The 26,863-nt window shown below is 45.1% G+C and overlaps 1 protein-coding gene across 1 annotated transcript in view; it reads left to right on the forward strand.

Moving 5' to 3' along the window:
- The first annotated feature begins 8,608 nt into the window (after window positions 1-8,608).
- BCAT1 (branched chain amino acid transaminase 1) overlaps window positions 8,609-26,863 on the forward strand; it is a 108,127-nt gene continuing 89,872 nt past the window's right edge. The window contains exon 1 of the mRNA XM_040345421.1: window positions 8,609-8,941. Coding sequence (XP_040201355.1) covers window positions 8,936-8,941 — 6 coding nt within the window. The 5' untranslated portion in view covers window positions 8,609-8,935. The remainder of the gene's footprint in view (window positions 8,942-26,863) is intronic.

The raw sequence follows: 26,863 nt of genomic DNA on the forward strand, positions 1-26,863 counted from the left end.
GGCTTCCAGCCTGTCCTGTATCCTGGCGAAAACAAATCTCCTGCGCTCCGGTATTCTTTGGAAAGATTTTTCAAGAAAAAGGTGATACTCAATAGCAACTCAATTAAAAGGTATCTTCCAAAGTCTTGCAGCCCTCCTCTGAATCGCTGGAATTCACAAAACTAAAGGAAACAAAAGAGGAAAAACGAAGGGCGCACCGACCTAGTGTGATACTGTTTGGTGGATTTTATTAAATCAATAAAAACAAATCATAATACTCACAAAAGGAGTGTTAAAAACAGGCCTTGAATCACAATGCAGCAAAGAACCAACACCATCGGCATAGCACGATATTGTTTCGATCCGTGACCGTGGCTAGGGCTAAGCCACGGTCACGGATCGAAACAATATCGTGCTATGCCGATGGTGTTGGTTCTTTGCTGCATTGTGATTCAAGGCCTGTTTTTAACACTCCTTTTGTGAGTATTATGATTTGTTTTTATTGATTTAATAAAATCCACCAAACAGTATCACACTAGGTCGGTGCGCCCTCCGTTTTTCCTCTTTTGTTTCCTTCTGTATCCTGGCGGTCATTCTCTCCATCAGCTCCACGTCTTTAACTCTAGCGTATAAAGCCTCAGGGGTGGGGGGAGAACGATTTTTCCAGTTAAGGGCTATGAGGCAGCGTGCAGCTGTGAGAACATGACGCGTCAGCTTTTTATATGGCTTGGATATCCTCAGGGGTGACAGGCCCAACAAAAAGAATTTGGGGCATAGGGGGACCTGCGTATCTAGGAGGCGGCCCAGAAGTTGTTGGACTGCAGTCCAGTAGGGGGAGATCCCCGGGCAGCTCCAATAAATATGAAAGAGGGAGCCCCTATCCGTTTGACATCGCCAACAGCGATCTGAGCTAGAGGGGTATATGGCATGTAGTACGTCGGGGGTCATATACCAGAAGAGAAGTACTTTGTATGTGTTCTCTTTGTACAGTGTACAAAGTGAACTCTTCGCCGCCTGGGACCATATTATCCGCCATTGCTCTATTGGAATTACTTCATTAAGGGCTTTTTCCCATCGGGTCATATAGGAGTGTTTACCCTGGGTTTCCGATCGGTATGTGTTTAGTATCTTGTATATGTAGGAGATAAGGCCTTTCTGGGTCGATCCGGCCAGGATCAAAGTCTCAAAGGGCACTGGGGGGGAGAATTGCAGGTCAGGTGCTATGGATAGGGCGTAATGGCGAATTTGCAGATAGCTGTAGAAAACCTGCCTAGGGAGGTTAAATTTGGTCTGGAGGCTAGAGAAGGGCAGTAATTTGCGTGAAATGGGATCTACTAGGGTCCCAAAGTGAAACAGGTTCCGAGATGTCCACGGGTGGGACATATGGTGTGTGAGGCTGTCTGGCACCTTGGGGTTACACATAAATGAAGTCATGAGCGAATGCTCCGAAGACAAGCCAAGTGGCCTCGACAGCCGACGCCAAAGACGCCTGAGCTGTGTCATAGATCCCAGCAGACATTCAGGGGGGACCTCCGCGTCCGCGCACCAAAGTAAGTTATTAGGATGGGTCGGGGCTAGCCATAATTTTTCGATCTCTGTCCACTTATTATAGGAACGTTGCGTAAACCAAGAAGCTATCGCCCTGAGTTGAGTGGCTTGGTAGTATTTGACAAGATTGGGAAACGCCAGGCCCCCGTCTGAGCGCGCCGCCATTAATACTGTCTGGGGTATCCTATGTCTCTTGTGGTTCCAGGTGAATTTAATTAGGTCAGACTGGAGTTTCCTCAGATGTTTGTAGGGGACGGGGATGGGCAACGTTTGGAAAAGGTAGAGGAGCTTTGGGAGTATTGTCATTTTGACTGAGGCGATACGGCCGAGCAGGGAAATATGGTGTTTCTTCCATTGTGTTAGTAGGGATCTTACCGAACGAAACAGGGGAGGGAAATTTTCCTGATACAGAGTGGTGAAGCTTGGGGTAATGTGTATCCCCAAATATTTCAGGGAGGTCGTTTGATTCCCACGTTTTTTTACCTGTTACCAGTCTGGCTGCCGTGTTCTGGACGACTTGTAGACGTGAAATCTAGTAATCTCAATTCCCGTATCACTGGTGAAGCTAATGTCACCATCTTAGGGCTTGTTTCCAATTATTTTCAGAATTTTATTTTACATAAAATTGTAGCACACAGAGAATTCCTGCATGCACCCCCCCCCCCCCCCCCCCCCCCACGGATGGTTCCATCAAATACAGCACAACAAATGACAACATGTCTTATCACACTGCATACATGGTATAAACATGTCCAGTCAGGGATGGAATCTGGCCTGGACTTACCATTGTTCTTGACTGGGCTCAAGCCCATGGGCCCCCCACCCATTTACGTTTCATTTTTTTCAATAATATGCCAGTCATTTAATTTTTCATTTAAAGTGTGTTGATTGGTCTAGCATTTTTACCTGCTTTAGGGACATTGATCATTTTTGTCCTCCGTCCAAGTAGGCAAACTGTCTTTCTTTTATTATTACCCTTGTGAAGCTATCTTTGCAATATTATGCCCGGTGTCTGTCCTTTTGCTGATGTGGCATGTTACTTTGGCTCCAATTGCTGGATTTGCCCTTTGAATACATTTTTGTGCCCATGCGCAGTATACATCATGTCCTTCGGGACAACGCTATGTTTACTATTGATGACTATGCGTCATCATTATGCGACGCGGCCGCGATGACGTCATTACACCCGGTCATTCTTCTGCGCATGTGCGGGCATCCGAATGACACTATTTATCGCTGCGGCGACTACCGATGGACAGACATGACAGCTCATACGGCGGAATTATAGGATCCCTCTCCATCTGACAGGTACAGAGGAAGCTTTTTCCTTGCCAGGCTCTTTGTGGTGATATTGGGTTATTTATCCCCATACACACATTCATTTTATGCTTTTTTGCTTCCCTAGGCATACCCCTTTGAGTAGGAGAATACATAGCTTGTGTATGTATCATTTTGTTCTATTTAAAGTAATGTATAGAAGGTAGAGCCCGAAAGTGACTCAAGCCCAGGGGCCCCCACCACCCTAAGTCCTGCCCTGGATGGAATGCTTTTAAAATGTATAGATGTGCTGCAGCTCCATTAACAATACACTTTGGGAGATTCTGTAGAGTTGATAGTGTCCTGTGCTGAGCACACACTTTCTTTCCATAATATTTTTGTGGTTTCCCTTGAGTTCCTGCAGTCTTTTACTCACATTAGTGCGGGTCATTGTTTGTATAATAAATCTCTCTGTATCACTGTGAGTGTTTATTATGTTACATATTGTAACATCTCCAAAGTTTACAAAATATATATCTGTTTTCTTTTATATTTATAAATGTTTTTTCAAATGGTACAAACCCTGGAGCTAAGCCTTTTAAATAGTGCTTTATGTGTATGACAGGCAACCAGATTTTCAAACAAGATGCCATGGCCATTAGAACATAGGTAAAAACAGGATCTATGTATACTTCATATACATTTATATAGTGCTGTACAGAGAACACTGAGACAGTCACATCAGTCGCTGAACCAGAGAAGCTTACACTCTAATGTCCCACCACCGTCATACAGTATTACTATACATTTATTTAGCGCATAGACATTCTATAGTGTTGTATAGAGAACACTGAGCCAGTCACATCAGTCTCTGGACTAGAGGAGCTTACACTCTAATGCCCCACCACAGTCACACACTATTATTGTACACTTTCATAGCTCTGACATATTCCATAGTGCTGTACAGAGAACACTGAGACAGTCACATCAGTCGCTGAACCAGAGAAGCTAACACTCTAATGCCCCTACCCAGGGCCGGACTTACCATTGGGCTTGACTGTGCCCAAGCCCATGGGCCCCACCCAATAGGGGGCCCCTTACGTTTAATTTTTTTCAATAATATGGCAGTCATTTAAAGTGGTTGTAATGTGAACCCTCGGACACAACATTGTCTTAAAAAATAGCCCATAACACAGGCAGCTGATCATTTGCATGACGTCACCGTGCTTGCGCACATTAGCCCCTCTAAACCGGCATTTAAATCTTGCTGGAATGCAGTCTGTGAGAACTTCCCTTCTGTCCGGCACAGAGGAGAAGTCTCGTGGTGTTTAGCTCCTTCCACTCTTCCTGATACTCCCCTGTGTGACTAAAGAAGACGTCACAAAAGGGGAGTGAAATAAAACAGCAGCCGCAGACACAGCTACGAATGGTTGCGGCGCAACGGCGCATGCGCGAGATTACCGACAGGGACACAGTAAGGGCGGAAGTGACATCATAATTGGAATCACATAACAGCAGTTTGAATGGCGCCTGAGATACCCAGAAATACAGAGAACGAAATTACCCTAAAAAAGTTTTTGGGGGATATATATATATATATGTATTGCATTGCGATGAGCTGTTATAACTTAATAATTGAAAAACTGCAAAAATCGGCCGGGGTTTACTTCAGAATCGTGATCTCTATTTTTATTCTCAGTTTATCCAGAATTGTGTAGCTCTAATGCTGCGTACACACAGTCGTTTTTTGTGATGGAAAAAAACGTTGTTTTTTCCATCACAAAAAACGACCGTCTGTACGCAGCATTATACATAGCTTGTGTATGTATCATTTTGTTCTATTTAAAGTAATGTATAGAAGGTAGGGCCCGAAAGTGACTCAAGCCCAGGGGCCTCCACCACCCTAAATCCTGCCCTGCCCCCACCACAGTCACACACAATTATAGTATGTTTACATAGCTCTGTCATATTTTGCAGTGCTATACAGGGAACACTGAACAAGTTACATCAATCAGTCTCTGCATCAAAGGAGCTTACACTCTAATGCCCCACAGTCACACAATATTTGTATTATACATTTATATAGCTCTGACATATTCTGCAGTGTTGTACATAGAACACTAAACCAGTCACATCATTCTCTGCACTAGAGGAGCTTACACTCTAATGCCCCACCACAGTCACACACCAATATAATATTTTTATATAGCGCTGACATATTCTGCAGTGCTGTACAGAGATCAATGAGCCAGTTACATCAGTCTCTGCACCGGAGAAGCTTACACTCTAATGTGCCACTTCAGTCACACCCTGTATTTTAGACACAGAGGAGCTTACGCTTCATTTCCCCACAGGGGCCTGCGGATCAATAAATAAATAGGCTTAGATAATATTTAATCAGACTAATGTATAAGTGACAGAATCTCCTAGTAACTCTGGCTGCTCCAAGCTAAGGAAAGATGTTGGGCCAGATCCTCAAACGAATTACGCCGGCGTATCTATGGATACGCCGTGTAATTTCAAAGTTCCCCCGTCGTATCTCTGTTTTGTATCCACAAAACAAGATACAACGGAATCTGGGCTCGATCCGACAGGCGTACGTCTTAGTACGCCGTCGGATCGTAGGTGCATATTTACTCTGGCCGCTAGGTGGCGTTTCCTTCAAATCCCGCGTTGAATATGCAAATTAGCTAGATACGGCGATCCACGAACGTATGTCCGGCCGGTATTCGGCTTTTTCCGGCGTATAGTTACCCCTGCTATCTGAGGTGTATCCTATGTTAAGTATGGCCGTCGTTCCCGTGTCGAATTTTGAAAATGTTACGTTGTTTGCGTAAGTCGTTCGCGAATAGGGCTTTGCGTCGAATGACCTCACCGTCGTAAGCATTTGCTTGTTCCGGTTTAATTTTGAGCATGCGCACTGGGATACCCCCACAGACGGCGCATGCGCCGTTAAAAAAAACGTCATTTACGTCGGCTCACGACGTATTAACATAAAACCCTCCCCCATCACATACATTTGATGTAGTTACACTACGCCGCCGTAACTTACGGCGGGAAATCTTTGAGGATACAAAAAAAAAAGTAAGTTACGGCGGCGTAGTGTATATGAGATACACTACGCCAGGCGGAGAGAAGCGCCGCGCTTCGTGGATCTGGCCCGTTGTTGCTAAACCTTACCACACTCTTCAATCACATCATCATCATCATCATCACCACAACCTCCTTCTGCTCCGCCTCAGTGGTAGACAAGCAAAAGATGCTCCAGAATCAGCCTGTACATCCAATGACACAGGAACAGTGCATCATAAAATGTCAGATTAATTTTTTCTGGTTTCCGCACTAATACCCGGCAGCGGTGCGGATTAGGAGGGCCATTATTTCCAGTAATTAGTGTCAGGATGATCAGGGATGGGATACAGGGCTGCTGAGGAGAGGAAAATATTATCAAAGCAGTGAGAAGATGAAGAGCTCAGCTATGGATGGAGGTTGTTACAAGCTATATTAGCCATTACTTCTAGTAATGTGTAAAGATGGAGCAGCAATGGCTTCAGATTATTATAACTAACAATGTAGCAGATGATAATTTAAACAAGTAATGTAGCAATAGTGATGAACATTTGAAGGCTAGAATAAAGAATAATAATCAGCTGCAGCACTACACTTTGTAGCAGTGATGATGAGGATAACATTGTAGCAGATGAAGGAAAACTGTTTGGCCCCGTACACACGTCCGAGAAACTCGACGAGCAAAACACATCGTTTTGCTCGTCGAGTTCCTTGTGAAGCCGCCGAGGGTCTCGGCGAGCCAAGTTTCCCCATTGACTAACGAGGAAATAGAGAACATGTTCTCTATTTGGCTCGACGAGTTCCTCGACGGTTTCCTCAGCCAAAAGTGTACACACGACCGGTTTCCTCGGCAGAATACGGCTCCGATCGAGTTTCTGGCTGAATTCTGCCGAGAAACTCGGTCGTGTGTACGGGGCCTCACAAGCAATGTCTCAACAGGCCTGAACAATAGTGCTGATCAGGGAGGATGATATGTGGCAGGTGATGCTGGAGAGGAAGAGCAGTAAATGCAATGTGGAGGATGTGGTACAGTGATAAGAAAGGAGGTAGTATAGTGAGAAAGTCAATATAGAGAATGAGAAGTACAAATAGAGGAGAGGAAGTGTTGTACAGTCAGTGGAAAGAAGGAATAATAGCGCAGCAGAGAATGGGAGAAGTAGTACCATCAGAGGAGGAGAAATAATACATTGAGGAGAAGTATAGTCCTAGGCGAAAAAGACAAGCACTACAGTAAGAGAAATATGGGAAGGGGGTAGTACAGGCACAAGAGAGGAGTAGCAATAGTACAGTCAGAGGACCACAGGACGGAGGAGAGGAGGATTAGTACAATGGGATATGGGAAGGAGTAGTACAGTCAGAGAACAGAAGGAGGAGTAGTGCCTTAGGAGTTGAGGATGAGGAGTACAGGTGGAGAAGGTTAAAGTAGTAGTACAGACAAAGGAGAGGGAAGAGTACATATAATAGAAGGAGGAGTAGTGCATTAGGAGTTGAGGATGAGGAGTACAGGTGGAGAAGGTTAAAGTAGTAGTACAGACAAAGGAGAGGGAAGAGTACATATAATAGAAGGAGGAGTAGTGCATTAGGAGTTGAGGATGAGGAGTACAGGTGGAGAAAGTAAAAGTAGTAGTACACGCAAAAGAGAGGGAAGAGTACATATGATAGAAGGAGGAGTAGTACAGAGAGAAAGAGAAGGGAAGGAGAAGTGGTACAGAAATAGTTGGGGAGAAGGAGTAGTGCACTTAAAGGAGGGTAGGAGGAGGAGCACAGGCAGATGAGGGAAGGAGTACTGGAACAGGCAAATGATGGAAGAATGGTTATGCATGCAGAGGAGGGAAGGAGGAGTAGTACAGGCAGAGGAGGGAAGAAAAAGTATTACAGGCAGAGGAGGGAAAGAGAAGTAGTACACACAGATGAGAAAATGGGTAGTACAGGCAGAGGAGGGAAGAAAAAGTATTACAGGCAAAGGAGGGACTGAGAAGTAGTACTGTCAGAGAAACTGAGAGAATGGAAGTAGTAGTACAGTCAGAGGGGGGAAATTGAAGTAGTACAGGAAGAGGAGGGAAAGAGGAATAGTACAGACAGAGGAGGGACTGAGGAGTAGTACTGTCAGAGAAACTGAGAGAATGGAAGTAGTAGTACAGTCAGAGGAGGGAAATTGAAGTAGTACAGGAAGAGGAGGGAAAGAGGAATAGTACAGACAGAGGAGGGACTGAGGAGTAGTACTGTGACTGTCAGAGAATGGAAGAGAAGGGAAGGAGAAGTAATACAGGCAGGGAAGGGAAGGAGAAGTAGTACAGACAGATGAGGGAAGGGGGAATAGTACAGGCAGAGGAGGGACTGAGGAGTAGTACATAGAAAAGAGAGAAGGAGGAGTAGTTTAGAGAAAAGAGAGGAGAAATGGTACAGGGATAGAAGAGAATGAGTATTTGTACAACCAGAGAAGGGAAGGGTGAGTAGTACAGGCTGTGGAGGGAATGAGGAGTAGTACATAGAAAAGAGAGAAGGAGGAGTAGTTTAGAGAAAATAGAGGAGAAATGGTACAGGGATAGAAGAGGAGGAGATGAGGAGTATTTAGGAAGAGCAGTACAACCAGAGAAGGGAAGGGAAGGATGAGTAGTACAGGCTGTGGAGGGAATGAGGAGTAGTACATAGAAAAGAGAGAAGGAGGAGTAGAGAAAATAGAGGAGAAATGGTACAGGGATAGAAGAGGAGGAGATGAGGAGTATTTAGGAAGAGTAGTACAACCAGAGAAGGGAAGGATGAGTAGTACAGGCTGTGGAGGGAATGAGAAATAGTACAGACAAGGGAGGAAAGGAGTAGTAGATAAAGATGGGAAGGAGAAGTAGTACAGACAGATAGAGAAGTAGTGCAGACAGATGACGGAAGAAAGAGTACGGGCAGAGGAGAGAAGGAGGATGTATATAGAGTGAAGGAGGAGTAGTAGTACTTGCAGAGGAAGGAGGAGTAGTAGTGGTGGTGGAGAGTCTCCTCCCGGCAGGCGGATCTCAAGTCACAATTCATTCCAGACTGACTACAACTCTGCAACGTGTCCGGGCTGCATCAGCCTCGTCTACTGCCCCAGATGGAGGTAAGAGGAGACGAGGGGGGCACAGCGCACTGTGGGGGCACTAAGATTTTCCTGTGTGTACTCTGTGCCACATGCTGGGACTGCTGTTTAGAATGTACTTTTATATTTCATATATATATATATTATACACCACATGCTTCTGCTGCTCCTGCTTCAAGGCAACCAATGCATGCTGTCTCTGCTGTACACTCTATTGAGAACTTGCTGGCACACCTACACACTATACATCCCATGCTGGCACTATTGTATACACGATATATCTCATGCTGGTACTAATTTATACATTGTATATCCTTTGCTGGCATTATTGTATACAATATGGAACTTTCATACTATGCAGATTATGCTAGTCCCTTTTTGCCCTCTTATACCCTCTTCCCCATTCTTATACAGCCTGCCACCTTCCAATATGCTAAAGATGCATAGTGTGTATCATGTTGTCATTTCAGTGCTGGTTACTTTTACCAGAAGCTGTATACAATGCATCCCCTATATACTATGTATCCTATACAATAGACCTCCTATACTGTGTATCCTGCCCCATGTGCTATACATCCCATTTTATTACATACTATACCCTATATCTAACTTTACTACATACCCTGACCCATGTGCTATACATCCCATTTTATTACATACTATGCCCTATATCTAACTTTACCACATACCCTGACCCATATGCTATACATCCCATTATACTACCTACATAATATGCTCTATATCGCATTTTATAACATACCCCGACCCACATGCTATACATCCCACTATACTACATACCCTACACTGGTGGTGATTCTCAACTCCTGTCCTCAGGAACAAGCCAGATTTTAAGTATTACCCTGAGCAGCGCTTTGCAGGCGATTCGGCAGTGCTGCCCATTGATTTTAATGGACAGGGGCACTTTAGGAGCGGTGTATACATCGCTCCTAAAGTGCCTCAAAGAAGCTGCTTGCAGGTCTTTTTGTAGCATCCCGCCAGCGCAGCGCTCCAGTGTGAAAACCCTTGATCTTTCACACTGTAGTGACAGGAGAGGCGCTTTACCTGCGCTATTTTTAGCGCTATAGCACCTGTAAAGTGCCTCAGTGTGAATATAGCCTTAAGGTTTGACCTCCATATGGTTTTGGTAAATCTGAAGACAAAAATCTGCAGAAAATCTAATAATGTATGGGGTCTTAGTGGGTCCTGAGGACAGGAGTGGAGCACCACTGCCCCACACCATATGCTATACACCCAGTTGTAATACAGTACAGTATAGATAACACCATATTCAGACTCTTCCCCCCTCTCTCTCCTCCCTGCTTCTCTTTTATGTAACGTTTAAGTATTTTCTTATCAGTATGAAATATACAATAATATTGCTATCCTTTTCTTAAACGGCCCAGATACTTTTGGCATTGTACTGCCTAACATATGGTGGTGGGATCAGTGTAGGGAAAAGCACCCTTCTATATGGCAGTGGCGGGTACAGTGGTGTATACTCCTACAGTATTGTAGTACAATGCCATATACACCTGGCTCCTACTTCCTATACTGTATTGGGGGTACAGCGCTGTACACACCTGGCACTCTTCAATGGGGGGTACAGCACTGCATAAACCTGGCCCCCTGCAGTCTTCCTCCTTTTTCCCCATATTGCCAGTGCTAGGATATGATGCAACATGCTTGTCATATTGGCACATCTGTGTGGGGTATATGATTAGAGATGGCCTGCCGTTTCGCCTGGCGGTCGTTTTGCGGCAAACTTTGGTCGTTCGCGGTCTGCCAAACCGTCGGACATCTGGCGATTTTCGCGGCGGTCCGCAATGTTACATGGGTAAGGACTTTGACCTATGACACATCCATCAGGTGGTGCAGGACAGCCAATTGAGACATTTCAGCACATGGACATACCCCCTACCTTATAAATAGACCTGATCTGGTGACCATGTTACATTCTGCTTTTTGTCAGTGTAGGGAGAGGGTGCTGTGTTTGGAGCAGGGACAGACTGTATTAATTTAAATAGGTCCACAAAGGTCCTTTTAAGGACTGGTATAGGTGTGCTACTTGCTCTAGTATATAGGTGTCTAATACATTCATATACTTTTTGTCAGTGTAGGGAGAGGAGGGTGCTGTTTCCATCAGGGACAGAGTATAGCGACACAAATCGCTACCTAACAGGTCCACAAAAGTCCTTTTAAGCACTGGTATAGGTGTGCTACTTGCTGTGCACTGCAGTATAAAGGTGTAATATACACTTATAATATACTTTTGAATATAGAAAGCTATTATAGTGGATTTGTATTGTGCAGCATTGTGACTGGCGGTGGATTTGGTTACTGCTGGATTTTTGCCTCTTTCGCTGCGTTTCCTCTGCTACACACATTAAAAAAAAATCCTGAAAAAAAAAGTTTCATAACTGGTAAAATAAACCAGTGGCCCCCCAAAACGACAGATTTTGTTATATACCTTCTTCCACATATACTGCGCTTCTCTAGAGACTTTTGTCAGAGGGTCATTTAAAAAATGACAGGCAGAGGAAGAGGCAGGCCCTTCCGCAGGGGTGGTATGAGTAGGGCAGGAGCACCAGGCCGGAGCCAAAGTGGGAAGTGGCACAATGTTTGTTCGATTACGTCAAAGGACGCACCAGACTTGGTTGAGTGGCTCGCCACCAACACCACCACTATATACAATCCGCTTGAGTCACAGGAATTATTTTCCGATCCATCAGAAGAAGACATTTCGGATGCGCAGCCATTCTTGGCATTGGATCAGGAAGAGGAGGTAGCAACAGCCGGCACTCAGCAGTCTGACGACAGTACTCAGATCAGCCCAAGGAGGTTGGTGCCCGCTGTTGCTGCCTACTCAGAGATCTCTATTGTTAGTGATGGGGAAGGTGACGTCGATGATGATGTGTCTACAGTCTATCTGTACTATAATAAGTGTGTAACGTAGGTGTACACCCTGGGACACGTACCTGACCCTCAGATAGCTGCTTGATACCACCAATATAGGCTCAAACTTTGATGTCCAGCACAGGAACCAATATATTGGGGACCTGTTATCTGTGGATGGTATCTTATCCTGTTTCTTTTTATGAGAGGGCTGGTGTCCCAGTTGGCTGCAGGGTCACTTATTATAGTACAGATAATGTGTAATCTTACCTGTGACACCTAACTCAAGTTTGAAATACGTTTTGTCTTGACCTCAGAGTCAGTGCAAGATTCCTTGTCGGCTGTATCATACCGCCTGCTATACGTGCCCTTTGGATGCATCCATCGAGAGACCATCTTTTATATAACCACTTGTTCTCTGTTACACACTTTTCTACGAAATCCTTGTCATCGTCCTGAAGAAGCCCCACGGCGAAACGTGCGTCGGCGACTTCTAAGGATTTTGTGTACAGTGGTCATTTCTTGCATTTGTATTGTATTATTATGTGCTTTTGTATACTATATTGATGATATTAAAATTTTATTTTTAAATATACTTCCTTGGCCTCAAAGTCCGACCATCAATATCTACTTGTAGTTATTGTTCTTCTTCTACTATATATACGGATGCGGCCCATGTGAGTGCAACCCCTTTTGTATCCCAATTTCCCCCTTTTTCTCCCCCTCTCCTCTTTCTCTCCCTCTAGTCTTCCTTTCTCCTCCCTCTCTATTCCCAATCCTTTTTTACTTAATTGTGATCATGTGATTGCATAGCGACTGAACAACATGCTGTGTGGCATTCTGCAGGGTTGGCACTTACCTGACCTGAGTGGCCTCCATGCTGCCCAGAGATGGTTCAAGGGTTATTTTACATGAAGCTCAATTAAATCTTAAATTGTGGTGCTTAACTACCCCATGTCACCAGAGGTAGACTATTGCCATATCAGTAACGCCACAGCAGGGCCATGTTCCTGGAATGAGAGTGATGCCAATACTATTTACCCAGAGCAATGCAATATATAATGCCATGTCACTAGTGTGATGGCACTGATGTATTCAGGAGCTATTGTCAGGCCTGTCACCTTCAACCAATCTTTTGCTGTCATGCCACAAAAGTCAACACATATCTTTGGAAGCAAATAGAATAACAACAAATTTGATGCAGTTATATATTCATTAAAATCAATAAATGTGTGTTAAATGCAACTAGTGGAAATAACTTGGACTGGGCATCAGCCCCCTACAGCAGAATGCTGAAGGGGAGTGGAAGAGGCAGCAATAAGAGCTTGCTATCGGGAGAGCAGAGAGACGTGGTTATCAGTCTGCTGCTGCTCCTTCATTGTCCAATCATACATTGTAGATGGGGAGGTAACCAGGCTTTATTATTCTAACTGCAGTGGAGAAAAGTCAGGCCACCAACTACACTCAGGGTATGTGTGAATCTCAGGACTGCCTATACATAGGAAAACAATCTTTGGCATAAAAAACATCTCCCATCTGTAGGTTTTAGCTGTGTTTTTAGCTATTTGTTTGCAGTTCAGATGCATTATATAAGTGTTTGGTTCAGATGAGTGTCAGTCTGTAAACCTCTTTCCCTCCTGCTGTGTGAAACATTTCATGCAGTGTGATGCATTCTGCCTGCTGCTGGATTCTGATTTACTGCTGTCAGCTGTGTGACAAAACTAAACTCCTAATTGTATCTTATACAGTATGTGGATAGAAAAAATCTGCTGAGGGTTCAATGCCTGGGTAGCAGGTGCCCAGCTAAGAAGCAAATCCTTGGTGCCCCCATAGAACTGCACTCATTTTAAGAAAATTCATTCAATTTTCTATTCATTAGTGGGGTCAAATTGATGTTCGTTTTTTTTTTTACCACAAATGCGACAAAACTTACAGGACCAGGATATTACATTTTTCTTGAACGAATGATTTTTCTAACAGTGTGTATGGTTTTCTTTCAGTTAAGTCCATTCATTCCAACATTGAATGTTAAAAGCAAAATATATTTAGAATGATGTACGCCAAACCAATATTAATAAATCTACTAGTCTATAGCTAGCTTAACCACTTATGACCCGGACCAAAATGCAGCTAAAGGACCAGGCCCCTTTTTGCGATTCGGCACTGCGTCGCTTTAACTGACAATTGCGCGGTCGTGCGACATGGCTCCCAAACAAAATTGGTGTCCTTTTTTTCCCACAAATAGAGCTTTCTTTTGGTGGTATTTGATCACCTCTGCGGTTTTTATTTTTTGCGCTATAAACAAAAATAGAGCGACAATTTTGAAAAAAAATCAATATTTTTTACTTGTTGCTATAATAAATATCCCCCAAAAATATATAAAAAACAATTTTTTTCCTCAGTTTAGGCCGATACGTATTCTTCTACCTATTTTTGGTAAAAAAAATCGCAATAAGCGTTTATTAATTGGTTTGCACAAACTTTATAGCGTTTACAAAATAGGGGATAGTTTTATTGCATTTTTATTAAATATTTATTTTTTACTACTAATAGCGGTGATCAGCGATTTTTTTTGGTGACTGCGACATTATGGCGGACACTTCGGACAATTTTGACACATTTTTGGGACCATTGTAATTTTCACAGCAAAAAATGCATTGTTTATTGTGAAAATGACAATTGCAGTTTGGGAGTTAACCACTAGGGGGCGGTGATGGGGTTATGTGTGACCTTATGTGTGTTTCCAACTGTAGGGGGGTGTGGCTGTAGGTGTGACGTCATCGATTGTGGTTCCCTATATAAGGGAACACACGATCGATGACAGCGCCACAGTGAAGAACGGGGAAGCTGTGTTTACACACAGCTCTCCCCGTTCTTCAGCTCCGGGGACCGATCGCGGGACTCCAGCGGCGATCGGGTCCGCGAGTCCCGCGGCCGGGGTCACGGAGCTTCGGACCGGGTCGCCGGCTGGGCATTATACAATCGCGTACAGGTAAGTGATTGTGCCCAGCCGTGCCATTCTGGCGACGTATATCGGCGTTAGGCGGTCCTTTAAGTGGTTAAAGTGATTGTAAACCCTATTTTTTTTTTTAAATAAAAAACATGTCAGTTAATTTTGCACAGAGTGCAATCCTCGTCTTCTGGGGTCCCCCGGTGGCTCTGGCGGCTCCTCCCCACATCAGATAACCCCCTAGAAGAAGTGCTTTACCTGGGCAGGTGTTACCTTGCAGACACGTTCCCGAGTCCAGCATTTGTGTTCATAGACACGAATGTCGGACTTGGCCCCTCCCCCAGCGCGCCGTGTCATTGGATTTGATTGACAGCAGCAGGAGCCAATGGCTGCGCTGCTATGAATCTATCCAATCAACAGCCAGGACCCCGTGCAGAGAGGCAGAGCACGTCTCTGCCGACTGAATAAAGGGGCTCAGGTAAGTAAAACGGGGGGGGGGGGGGTCACTGCCAGGTGTTTTTTCACCTCAATGCATAGGATGCATTAAGGTGAAAAAACACGAGGGTTTACAAGCCCTTTAAAGCAGTAGTGAACCACGACTGTAAAAAAAAAAAAAAAATCACCTGTAAGGCAATTGCATATTGTGCTAGTATGGATTACATACTAGCACATTATGAAATACTTACCTTGGAACAAAGCCTTCCAGCGACGCACTTTCACCACTGAGAGGCTGACATCTTCCGACGATCTTTCTTCCGTTCTCGCGCGGTCCGACCGTGTGATTGGCCAGATCCACGATGACATCACTACCGCGCATTCGTGTGGGAGCCCTCTGTTTCGGCACGAAGTTCTGAAGGTCCGGCAAGGAGACGTCACGGCCATGGGCGTCCGCTCCATAGGGCAAGGCAGGGCGTTTGCCCCCCCCTAGAATCAGTAGTAACACTGTGACACACATTTAGATTTAGCTGCGGCCGCCTCTCGAACCAGCGCCGCCGATTGTCACTGTCTCTCTCATGTCCGCGGCATATCAAGTCAGTCTGTGACTATGTTTGTTTACCTTCTGCTCCCCGCCCCTTGTTTTCCGGCCAGCCAATGATCGCTCACTCCCCCTAACTTTGCAGTCCAGCCTGGTGCTCGTCCTGGTGGCGTGACGTCACTCACGCCGGGAGGGGATCACGTCGGTGATACTGATGGCTGGGAGGAGCGTAGAGAACTGTACCACGAGGAGCCCGCGCGCTATTGAGGCAAGTCTAACACACAGACACAGACAGTCTGTAAAGCGCTAATTGTTTGCTAATTTTCAGAAGGAACGTCCGTAAAAGCAGGCTGGCTTTGCAGACAGTGCAGTAATGCCAACACACATTAGCACACTTTGTACATGTTTGCACTGACATTTTTTTAATGGCTCCCCAATGCACTAAAGGGACACACCTGCTGCATAGTAATACACTTTGATTTTTACTATATGAAATTGTGATTGTTATTATTCGATTAGTGAGCCATTTTACAAGTGTGTGTGTGTGTGACACACACACACTTGTAAAATGGCTCACTAATCGAATAATAACAATCACAATTTCATATAGTAAAAATCAAAGTGTATTACCATGCAGCAGGTGTGTCCCTTTAGTGCATTGGGGAGCCATTAAAAAAAATGTCAGTGCTTTTGCTTTGCAAACTTGATATGAATAATTTTCAATACAAATTATTGGAAAATAAAAAAATTTCAGTGCAAACATTAATATGTGCAAAGTGTGCCAATGTGTGTTGCATTACTGCACTGCAAAGCCAGCCTGCTTTTACTGACTTCCCTTCTGAAAATACTAGTTTCTTGGCTGCAAAGCCACCAGAGACAGCCAAACAACTAGCACTTTAAGCAACAAAAACGTTCACATTTTTCTTTGTATATATACCCTTAAAATGCCAGGAGCCGGGTGCACTGGTCAGTGATCATAGTAACTCATGTATTAATGTCAGTGCAGGACATTTACCCCCCTCCCCCCCGCCGCCATGCTGCATATTAAAAAAATCTTTAGACTGCATTCCGTATAGCATCATGCCATACGGAATGATGCAGTCTGAAGATTATTAACTGTGATGACTGTCTGTGATTTTTTTTAATATGCAGCATGGTGGGGGTGGGGGGGGGGTAAATGTCCTGCACTGGTTATGGTTACTCATGTATTAATGTCCTGCACAGTGCAGGGTGCAGTGTAATGTAAAGGGGTCCAGGGATGCAGGGTGCTGTGTAATGTTAATTGGTGCAGGGTGCTGTGTAATGTAAAGGGGTTGAGGGATGCAGGGTGCTGTGTAATGTAAGGGGTCCAGTGGTGCAGGGTGCTGTGTAATGTAAGGGGTCCAGTGGTGCAGGGTGCTGTGTAATGTAAGGGGTCCAGTGGTGCAGGGTGCTGTGTAATGTAAGGGGTCCAGAGGTGCAGGGTGCTGTGTAATGTAAGGGGTCCAGTGGTGCAGGGTGCTGTGTAATGTAAGGGGTCCAGAGGTGCAGGGTGCTGTGTAATGTAAGGGGTCGAGAGGCGCAGGGTGCTGTGTAATGTAAAGTGGTGCAGTGATGCAGTTGTGGAGAGGGAGTTTTATATTTCAACGTGGGGGGGGGCGCTTTTAACCCCCGCTAGCGGTCGAAGAAAGGGTTAAATGCGACTGTGTATCGCCAGTGCCGAAGCGCCCCCCCCTGAAAAAATTTCAGCGGACGCCCATGGTCACGGCTGCATCCACGGTGAATATCTCCTAAACGGTGCACGTTCAGGAGATATTCATTTTACCTACAGGTAAGCCTTATTATAGGCGTACCTGTAGGTAAAAATCACAAAGTGGGCTTTACTACCGCTTTAAGGTTGGCTATATGGGTTTCAATGTAGCTGTTACAGATGTCCAGGTGACTGCAGGTCTGGTGACCGGACAGAAGGGTCATTAATCCGGGTCAATTGTCACCTTCCTGGACATGGTCCTGCGCAAACATATTCTACAATACTCAAACAGACAGCTTCCTATAACCACTAACAACCCTCGCCCTCGTTTGCTGCTCCCTTGGAAGGTTTACTTTAGACCTTTATAGTTAGATTCATGTAGAGCGCCGCAACTGTAAGGCGGTGTAGCGTATCGTATTTACGCTACGCCGCCTTAAAGCGGGAGTTCACCCATTTAAAAAAAAAAAAAAAATCTCCCCTTAGCTTCCTGCTCGTTCGGTCTAGGGGAATCGGCTATTTATATTAAAATATGTGCAGTACTTACCCGTTTTCGAGCTGCATCTTCTTCCGTCGCTTCCGGGTATGGGTCTTCGGGAGCCGGCGTTCCTTCTTGAGTGACAGCCTTCCGAGAGGCTTCCGACGGTCGCATCCATCGCGTCACTCGTAGCCGAAAGAAGCCGAACGTCGGCGCGGCTCTATACTGCGCCTGCGCACCGACGTTCGGCTTCTTTCGGAAAATCGTGACGCGATGGATGCGACCGTCGGAAGCCTCTCGGAAACCTGTCAATCAAGAAGGAACGCCCATTCCCGAAGCCCATACCCGGAAGCGACGGAGAGGATGCGTCTCGTAAACGGGTAAGTACTGCACATATTTTAAAATAAATAGCCGATTCCCCTAGTAATAACGAGCAGGAATCTAAGGGGGAAAAGTGCCCTCTAAGGGTGAACCCCCGCTTTAAGTCAGAGAGGCAAGTACTGTATTCACAAAGTACTTGCCTCCTAACTTACGGCGGCGTAGCGTAAATGCGGCTGGCGTAAGCGCGCCTAATTCAAATGAGGATGGGGGGGGGGCGTGTTTTATGTCAATGGGGGGTGACCTGACGTGATTGACTTTTTTTTACGAACAGCGCATGTGCCGTCCGTGTGCATTGCGCCAAAGTACGCCGCAAGGACATATTGGTTTCGACGTGGACGTAAATTACGTCCAGCCCTATTCACGGACGACTTACGCAAACGACGTAAAATTTTCAAATTTCGACGCAGGAACGACGGCCATACTTAAAAAATGACTAGTCCAGCTATTTGATGGAATAACTTTACGCCTGAAAATGCCTTACGTAAACGGCGTATCTTTACTGCGACGGGCGCACATACGTTCGTGAATAGGCGTATCTAGTGATTTACATATTCTACGCCAAACTCAATGGAAGCGCCACCTAGCGGCCAGCCTAAATATTGCACCCTAAGATACGACGGCGCAGGCTAGGTTTAAGTGTATCTCAGTTTGAGAATACACTTAAACTTAGGATGGCGCAGATTCCGAGTTAGGTCGGCGTATCTGCTGATACGCCGGCCTAACTCTTTCTGAATCTAGATATTATTGTCAGTTCTTTCTTTTAACATTTTGAAAAATTGCAATAAAACAAAGTTAAAATAGACCTTTTATTAACTTGACTTTCTCCAAGAATAAATCCTTGACATGTCACAATATACAGCAATATCACTTTTTTCAGAAAAAATCCACTTTTTAAAACCTATCCTTGAGCTCCAGCTGGTAACTTTGCCTAGGCTGAGATGATGTTATCAGTCTACTGCAGGCAGGAGGAAACGTTTCCTCGTCTCCTCTCCCCCTCAGTCATCAGACTGCAACATTGTATCTTTGAAGCAAGTTTTCTGATTGAGGCTTTTTTTCTATTTTACAGGCATTCTCTTAGAAAGGGATTGTTGTGGCTTTTATTTGCATTAATGATACAATGTTCTGATTTTTATACAGCCATGGAGAAGTTTCTTGGCCTTGGAAGACCACTGCAGGTTCATATAAAACCATTGCCTGTATATCTACCACTACACTGTCATTTGCAACCAAAATGTTTTTTGTTTCCCCTGATAATCTTAATCCAAGCTTCCTAAAGCGGAACTTCAGTGATTCTTTTTAACTTTCCGTCTATTAAATCTCCTGCCCTTTTTTTTTTTTTTTGGATAGTAAAACATTTTTTTCTGCAAGTTAATACCCTATACAGCCCGCTTCCTGTTTCTTGTCTGGTAAAAAGCCTAGGCTTATGACATGCACAGCTCTCTCTCGTGAGAGTTTGCCAGAAAGGCGGGGGGCTGTCATAAGAGGGCCAATGAGAGCTGCAGAGCTGGGGGTGTGCCTCTGTAAATCCAGGGAGTGAACAGGCAGCAGCTTCAGCTGCCCACAGTTAAAATGGATGCAGCCAGACTCAGTGGAGGGAGATTTCTGCAGCATATTTTGCAAGTACAGAATCATAGTATATATAAAATAATATGCAAGTTGTTGGAAGGAAGCTTCAGAATGGCAAAGATGTTTTTATTACAAATTATGTGAGAAGACTGCAGTTCCTCTTTAAGCATCGCTCTACTTGGCACTGATATTTTGGTTTTAGATGGATGCTGGATAATTGAATCACGCACCATCTTCTAATGCAGTGGTTCTCAACCTGGGGGTCGGGACCACCTCGGGGGTCAAATGATGATTTGCCTCTTTTGCAGCCACCCAGCAGGGCTGTCCCTGGAGCCCACGGCCGCTCACTCAGCCTCTTTGCAGCTGCCCATTCAGTTCACGACATGGCTGGGGGGGCAGAGACCAGAGGTCAGCTGACTGGTGAGGAATGTGAAGTGGGAGGGGCTGGAGGAGACCCTATCTCCTGATTTCGGTAGAGGTGTCACTGCTACGAGACACCACAAAGTCGGAGACATAGTGAGTAACACTACCTGTGATTATAGTTCCCATTAAAAGTCCTAACTACAGTTCTCAGATCAGCAAATGACCTTGATCAAGAGCACCTATGATGGCTGATCAGAACTCTCCCACCAGCACTGCCACTCATCTCAACTCTCCCACCAGCACTGCCACTCATCTCAACTCTCCCACCAGCACTGCCACTCATCCCAACTCTCCCACCAGCACTGCCACTCATCCCAACTCTCCCACCAGCACTGCCACTCATCCCAACTCTCCCACCAGCACTGCCACTCATCCCAACTCTCCCACCAGCACTGCCACTCATCCCAACTCTCCCACCAGCACTGCCACTCATCCCCACTCTCCCACCAGCACTGCCACTCATCCCAACTCTCCCACCAGCACTGCCACTCATCCCAACTCTCCCACCAGCACTGCCACTCATCCCAACTCTCCCACCAGCACTGCCACTCATCCCAACTCTCCCACCAGCACTGCCACTCATCCCAACTCTCCCACCAGCACTGCCACTCATCTTAACTCTCCCACCAGCACTGCCACTCATCCCAACTCTCCCACCAGCACTGCCACTCATCCCAATTCCCCACCCCCAAGGAGTAAGGGAAGGAATAAAAATAGAGAATACGTGGAAAGGAAAAGAAAAGAGGGGGAATAACAAATAAAAAGGGAGAGAAAGATTAAGAGCAAGAAAGACGGCTAGATTGAGGGATGGGGGAGAAATTAGGATAGAGATATAAAAGGGAAAGAAAGGAGAACAAAGAATGGTACATACTAAAATGTACCATAAGGGGTTTTAATACTTTACAAATGTAAGGGTTAGGGGCGCAAATTACTTGTTTTGCCTTGGGTGCTGACAACCCACGCTACGAACATTTTTACTGTTAGGGGTCCCCACAACTTGGGAAATTTTATCAAGGGGTCACGGCACTAGATAGGTTGAGAACCACTGCTCTATTGCCTGCTAGATACTCTAGCCCTGAGTTTCCCACATCTGGTCCTCCTGCTCCGCTCATCCACTGTGACCATCCTGAGTGGATCCATCTCTCCCCATGATTTCTCCATATTAGAAAAGTCTAGAAAATTTTGACTTTTTGATATGGGGGAGGCATCTTACTACATTTACTTACTAGTATCCCACCCAGGACTGAAATGTTACTTTTGGGTGGAATGGCCTATGACACCATGACTGTGATTTGCAAATCTGATCTGTACACAGAAGAGCCACCCTCTGCCCCCCATCCTTGTATCAGAGGGGAGGATATAGTTATATGGTTGGTATATAAGTGCGTCCCTGTGTGTGTTCCCCCCACAGACCATAGAGCTGAGCTCAGCCCTACAAGGAGTCTAGCAAGAAGGTGACAGAGACAGATATGTGTGTGACAGTGACAGATAAGACAGAGCACATGTCACAGTGACTCATGCACAGAGCGAGCAGCGAATGAACTGCACTGAAAATGTTCCCTTGGATTGTATTTTCTAACATTGTTTCTAACATTGTGTTGCCTGAGCTCTGGCTATTTGGGCTGCAAGGAAATAAGTGGATTGGACAGTGTTTGGTGATCTTTAACAATCTTGATTATTGTTTTTAATTGTATATGGGATGGCCATATCTGTTGACATAGGTGTGCGCACATCCTAATCACTCTGTGCAGTGCCGCTCCCCCTCCCCGCAGTGCTTCTGGCTTCCCTCCTGTCCCCTCAGCTACTGCGGGGGATGTTTCAGAATGAGTGGGGACAGGGCTAGTAAATATGTCCTTTATTAGCTCATTCCTTTTCTAAATGAACACACTTACTGTGTTCATTCATACCTGAAGCATAGTACACTGTGTTTACTATGCTTTAGTATGTGAACAAACAGGAAGCCACTCAGCACAGAGTACTTCCCATTCATTCACTGTCCAGTGCAGCTAAGGCCCCGTACAGACGACCGAACATGTCTGCTGAAACTGGTCCGCGGACCAGTTTCAGCAGACATGTTCGGTCGTCTGTACAGCCGAGCGGACAGGATTCCAGCGTACATTTGCCCGCCGGGCCTTTTTCGAGCGGGCAAATATTTCTAAACATGTTTAGAAACATGCCCGCTGGAATCCTGTCCGTCGTCTGTACAGACCTACCGTACATGTCCGAGCGGCCGCCATCCCTCGCATGCGTCGAATGACTTTGACGCATGCGTGGAAGCATTGAACTGCCAGGGTCGCGCACGTCACCGCGTCATCGTCACGGCGACGGCGCGGCCTCGTCGCCGCGTATCGAGTACGCGCGGATTTCTGTATGATGGTGTGTACAGCCATCATACAGAAATCTCCGGGCAGACATGTACGCTGAAAACGGTCCGGCGGACCATTTTCATCGTACATGTTTCCCGTCTGTACTGCGGAGAAAGGTATGTGTGTTTGAGCTTTGGGGTGCACACCCTAATGTACAGCTATGTATGTTGGTTATATATAGGACCTGCTTCTTGCTTAGTAGAGCAGCACAGTGATTGTGCTTTACTGTTTTTCTCAGTCTCAGACTATGATGTCACGTACAGACGGTCGGATGTTGGCTCAAGCTTGTCTTGCATAGACACGGTCACACAAATATTGTCAGAAATTCCGAACGTCGAGAACGCGGTGACGTACAACACGTATGACGGCACTATTAACCACTTTAGGACCGCCTCCTGCACATATACGTCGGCAGAATGGCACGGCTGGGCACATGTACGTACAGGTACGTCCTGTACTAGTACCCAGCCGTGGGTCGCGGGCGTGCGCCTGCGGCGCGCTCCCGCGACCCGGTCCGAAGCTCCTTGACCGGGACTGCGGGACCCGTGGACCCGATCGCCACTGGAGTCCCGCGATTGGTCCCCGGAGCTGAAGAACGGGGAGAGCCGTGTGTAAACACGGCTTCCCCGTTCTTCACTGTGGCGGCATCGATCGTGTCATCCCTTTTATAGGGGGACACAATCGATGACGTCACACCTACAGCCACACCCCCCTACAGTTGTAAACACACTTCAGGTCACACATAACCCCATCAGCGCCCCCTGTGGTTAACTCCTAAACTGCAATTGTCATTTTCACAATAAACCATGCATTTTTATAGAATTTATTTTTTGCTGTGAAAATAACAATGGTCCCAAAAATGTGTCAAAATTGTCCGATGTGTCCGCCATAATGTCGCAGTCACGAAAAAAATCGCTGATAGCCGCCATTAGTAGTAAAAAATTTTTTTTTATAAAAATGCAATAAAACTATCCCCTATTTTGTAAACGCTATAGATTTTGCGCAAACCAACTGATAAACGCTTATTGCGATTTTTTTTACCAAAAATAGGTAGAATACGTATCGGCCTAAACTGAGGGAAAAAAAAATGTTGTTATATATTTTTGGGGGATGTTTATTATAGCAAAAAGTAAAAAATACTGAATTCTTTTCAAAATTGTCGCTCTATCTAGCGAGGTGATCAAATACCACCAAAAGAAAGCTCTATTTGTGGGGAAAAAAGGATGCCAATTTTGTTTGGGAGCCACGTCGCACGATCGCGCAATTGTCAGTTAAAGCGACGCAGTGCCGAATCGCAAAAAGGGGCAAGGTTCTTTAGCTGCATTATGGTCCGGGTCTTAAGTGGTTAAAGGTTAAAGTTCAATACCAGTCGTGTTTGTAGAAGTTTGGTGAGAGACGATTCGCGCTTTTCAGCCTCATACCTTTCAGTCCGTTACAGCGTGATGAATGTGCTATCTCAATTACAAATGCTAGTTTTACCAGACTGAGCACTTCCGTCTCGTACTTGATTCAGAGCATGCGTGGAATTTTGGGCGTCGGAATTGGCTACACACGATCGGAATTTACGAGAACGGATTTTGTTGTCAGAAAATTTGAGAACCAGCTCTCAAATTTTTGTTGGCGGAAATTCAGACAGAAAATGTCAGATGGAGTCTACACACGGTCGGAATATACGACTACAAGTTCACATCATACAGTTGTTGTCGGGATGTCCGATCATCTGTACGCGGCATTAGTCTGTCCTTCCAAGCACATCTCATTTTTGAGGTTGTGGGGTGAAGCCTAAAAGGGTTGTAAACCCTCGTATTTTTTCACCTTAATGCATCCTTATGTGTGTTACATAAAAATGAATGGTAATACATGAAAATAATCAACCTACTCCCCACCCACCTTTAGATTGTAAGCTCTACTGAGCAGGGCCCTCTGATTTCTCCTGTATTGAATTGTATTGTTACTGAACTGTCTGCCTTCATGTTCTAAAGCTCTGCCAAACTGTTCTGGCTATATAAATCCTGTATAATAATATTAATAACATCTATTATTATTAAAAACGCATACTTTTCATCACAAAAGTATGAATGCACCCTTAACCACTTGCTTACTGGGCACATATACCCCCTTCCTGCCCAGGTGAAATTTCAGCTTTCAGCACTGTCACGCTTTGAATGACAATTGCGCCGTCGTGCGACGTGGCTCCCAATCAAAATTGACGTCTTCTTTTTCCCACAAATAGAGCTTTCTTTTGGTGGTATTTGATCATCTCTGCGGTTTTTATTTTTTGCGCTATAAACAAAAATAGAGCAACAGTTTTGAAAAAAAACACAATTTTTTATTTTTTGCTATAATAAATATCCAATAAAAAAAATAAAAAACTTTTTTCACAGTTTAGGCCGATACGTATTCTTCGTATAGTGATTGGTTTGCGCAAACGTTATAGCGTCTACAAAACAGGGGATAGAATTATGAATTTTATTTATTTTGTTTACTTGTAATGGCGACGATCTGCGATTTTTGTCAGGACTGCGATATTACGGCGGACACATCGGACACTTTTGACACATTTTTGGGACCATTCACATCTATACAGCGAACAATGCTATAAATATGCACTGATTAAGGGAAGGGGTTAACACTAGGGGACGAGGAAGGGGTTAATGTGTGCCCTGCTAGGTGATTCTTACTGTGGGGGGAGGGGACTGACTTGGGGAGGTGACCGATGGTTGTCCCTATATACAAGAGACACACCATCGGTCTCCTCTCCCTGACAGGACGTGGAGCTCAGTGTTTACACACAGAGCTCCACGTTCCTGTCTCCGTGACTGCCGATCGCGGGTGCCTGGCGGACATCGCGGCCACCAGGCACTTGCATCGGCACCTGACTGAATCGGTGTGCGTGCGCGCCACCGGCGCCGCTCGCGCGCCCCCCAGTGGCTGGAGGCCGTATATAGACGGCCTCCTGGCAAATACTGTAAGGGCCACAATGTGGCGAGGGGGTCAGGTAAGTATAACGGGGGGGGGGGGCGGTATTGTCGGAACTTTCACCTTTACAACCCCTTTAAGCTGACTATACAAGTGGCAATTCGATTAAACAATCCAACTTTCATTTCCATTTTTTGTCAGATTCGCAAAGCAATTGAAAAAATAAATATTAATGAGTTTTTGATCAACCACAAGAAAATGGAATTAAAATTGCCCAAAATTTGATCGCTTTCAAACACGTGACCATAATTTTTTTTTCTGTTCTTGGTTTGATCGTTCAATTGACTATTTTAAGCCTATCAGTTTATTGCCATTTTCCTCTTCACCATTGGGCAAATTCTGACCATGGATTGATCAAACTCGTAGGTGGTCCATTGCTTTGCTTCTGGTGATTAATTACAATCACCAGTGCGGTTTCCAGTGTACGGCCAACATTAGAGAAGCATCCCTGGTTATAATAAGCTCCATAGTACGGTTCATGTGAGGACAATTTACACACCGCCGTTGTTCACCTTTAACCTGCCTGTTATATGATCTTCTAGAGCAGACTGGTTTAGCCAGCAGTAGGCTATCATGTTTGGTGGAGCCAATAATTCCCATCATTAGGAGGGTGGAGCTAAAATTCTGCTATTTTGGTGACCAATGTGGAATGTTTGTAATAACCCTGAGCTGACCTATCACACAGAGTTCTGGTCTGTCCTGGTCTGCAATGTTCTTCTCCACGCCTATTCTTAGATTGCGAGTGTCCATAATTACAGAGAGCGCCTGACTTTTCCTAAATGGACGCCAACACTTTTTTACTACATTTTGCAACTCACCTTTGTTTTTGTGTTTTCTTTTTCTTGCTGTCTGCATTTATGTGAAATTAGAGTATGAACTATGATCACGCCAAGCACAGCTAGAACGTTTTCACCACTTTCTAAAACTACCTTCACCCCGGAAATACTTTCACCCACCTCTTGATGGGTCACTGCCAACTTGCAAACTCAAAAATGCAAAAAAAGGAAGTTTCATTTTATCAGCAGTGATCAACCTACAATATAAAGACAGTTATGCTGGCTCTGATTATTCTGATTCTGGCAACAACAGGGGACCACACATAATATTCAGTTAGTTTATTGCTACAGAGTATATGGACAGAGGCTGCAGACATACTGCATATGATGGTCAGACACAGTAGACATATGACAGAAGGTGGTCAGAAGC

The sequence above is a fragment of the Rana temporaria genome, chromosome 3 (genome assembly GCF_905171775.1).
Source record: "Rana temporaria chromosome 3, aRanTem1.1, whole genome shotgun sequence".
Lineage (NCBI taxonomy): Eukaryota > Metazoa > Chordata > Amphibia > Anura > Ranidae > Rana > Rana temporaria.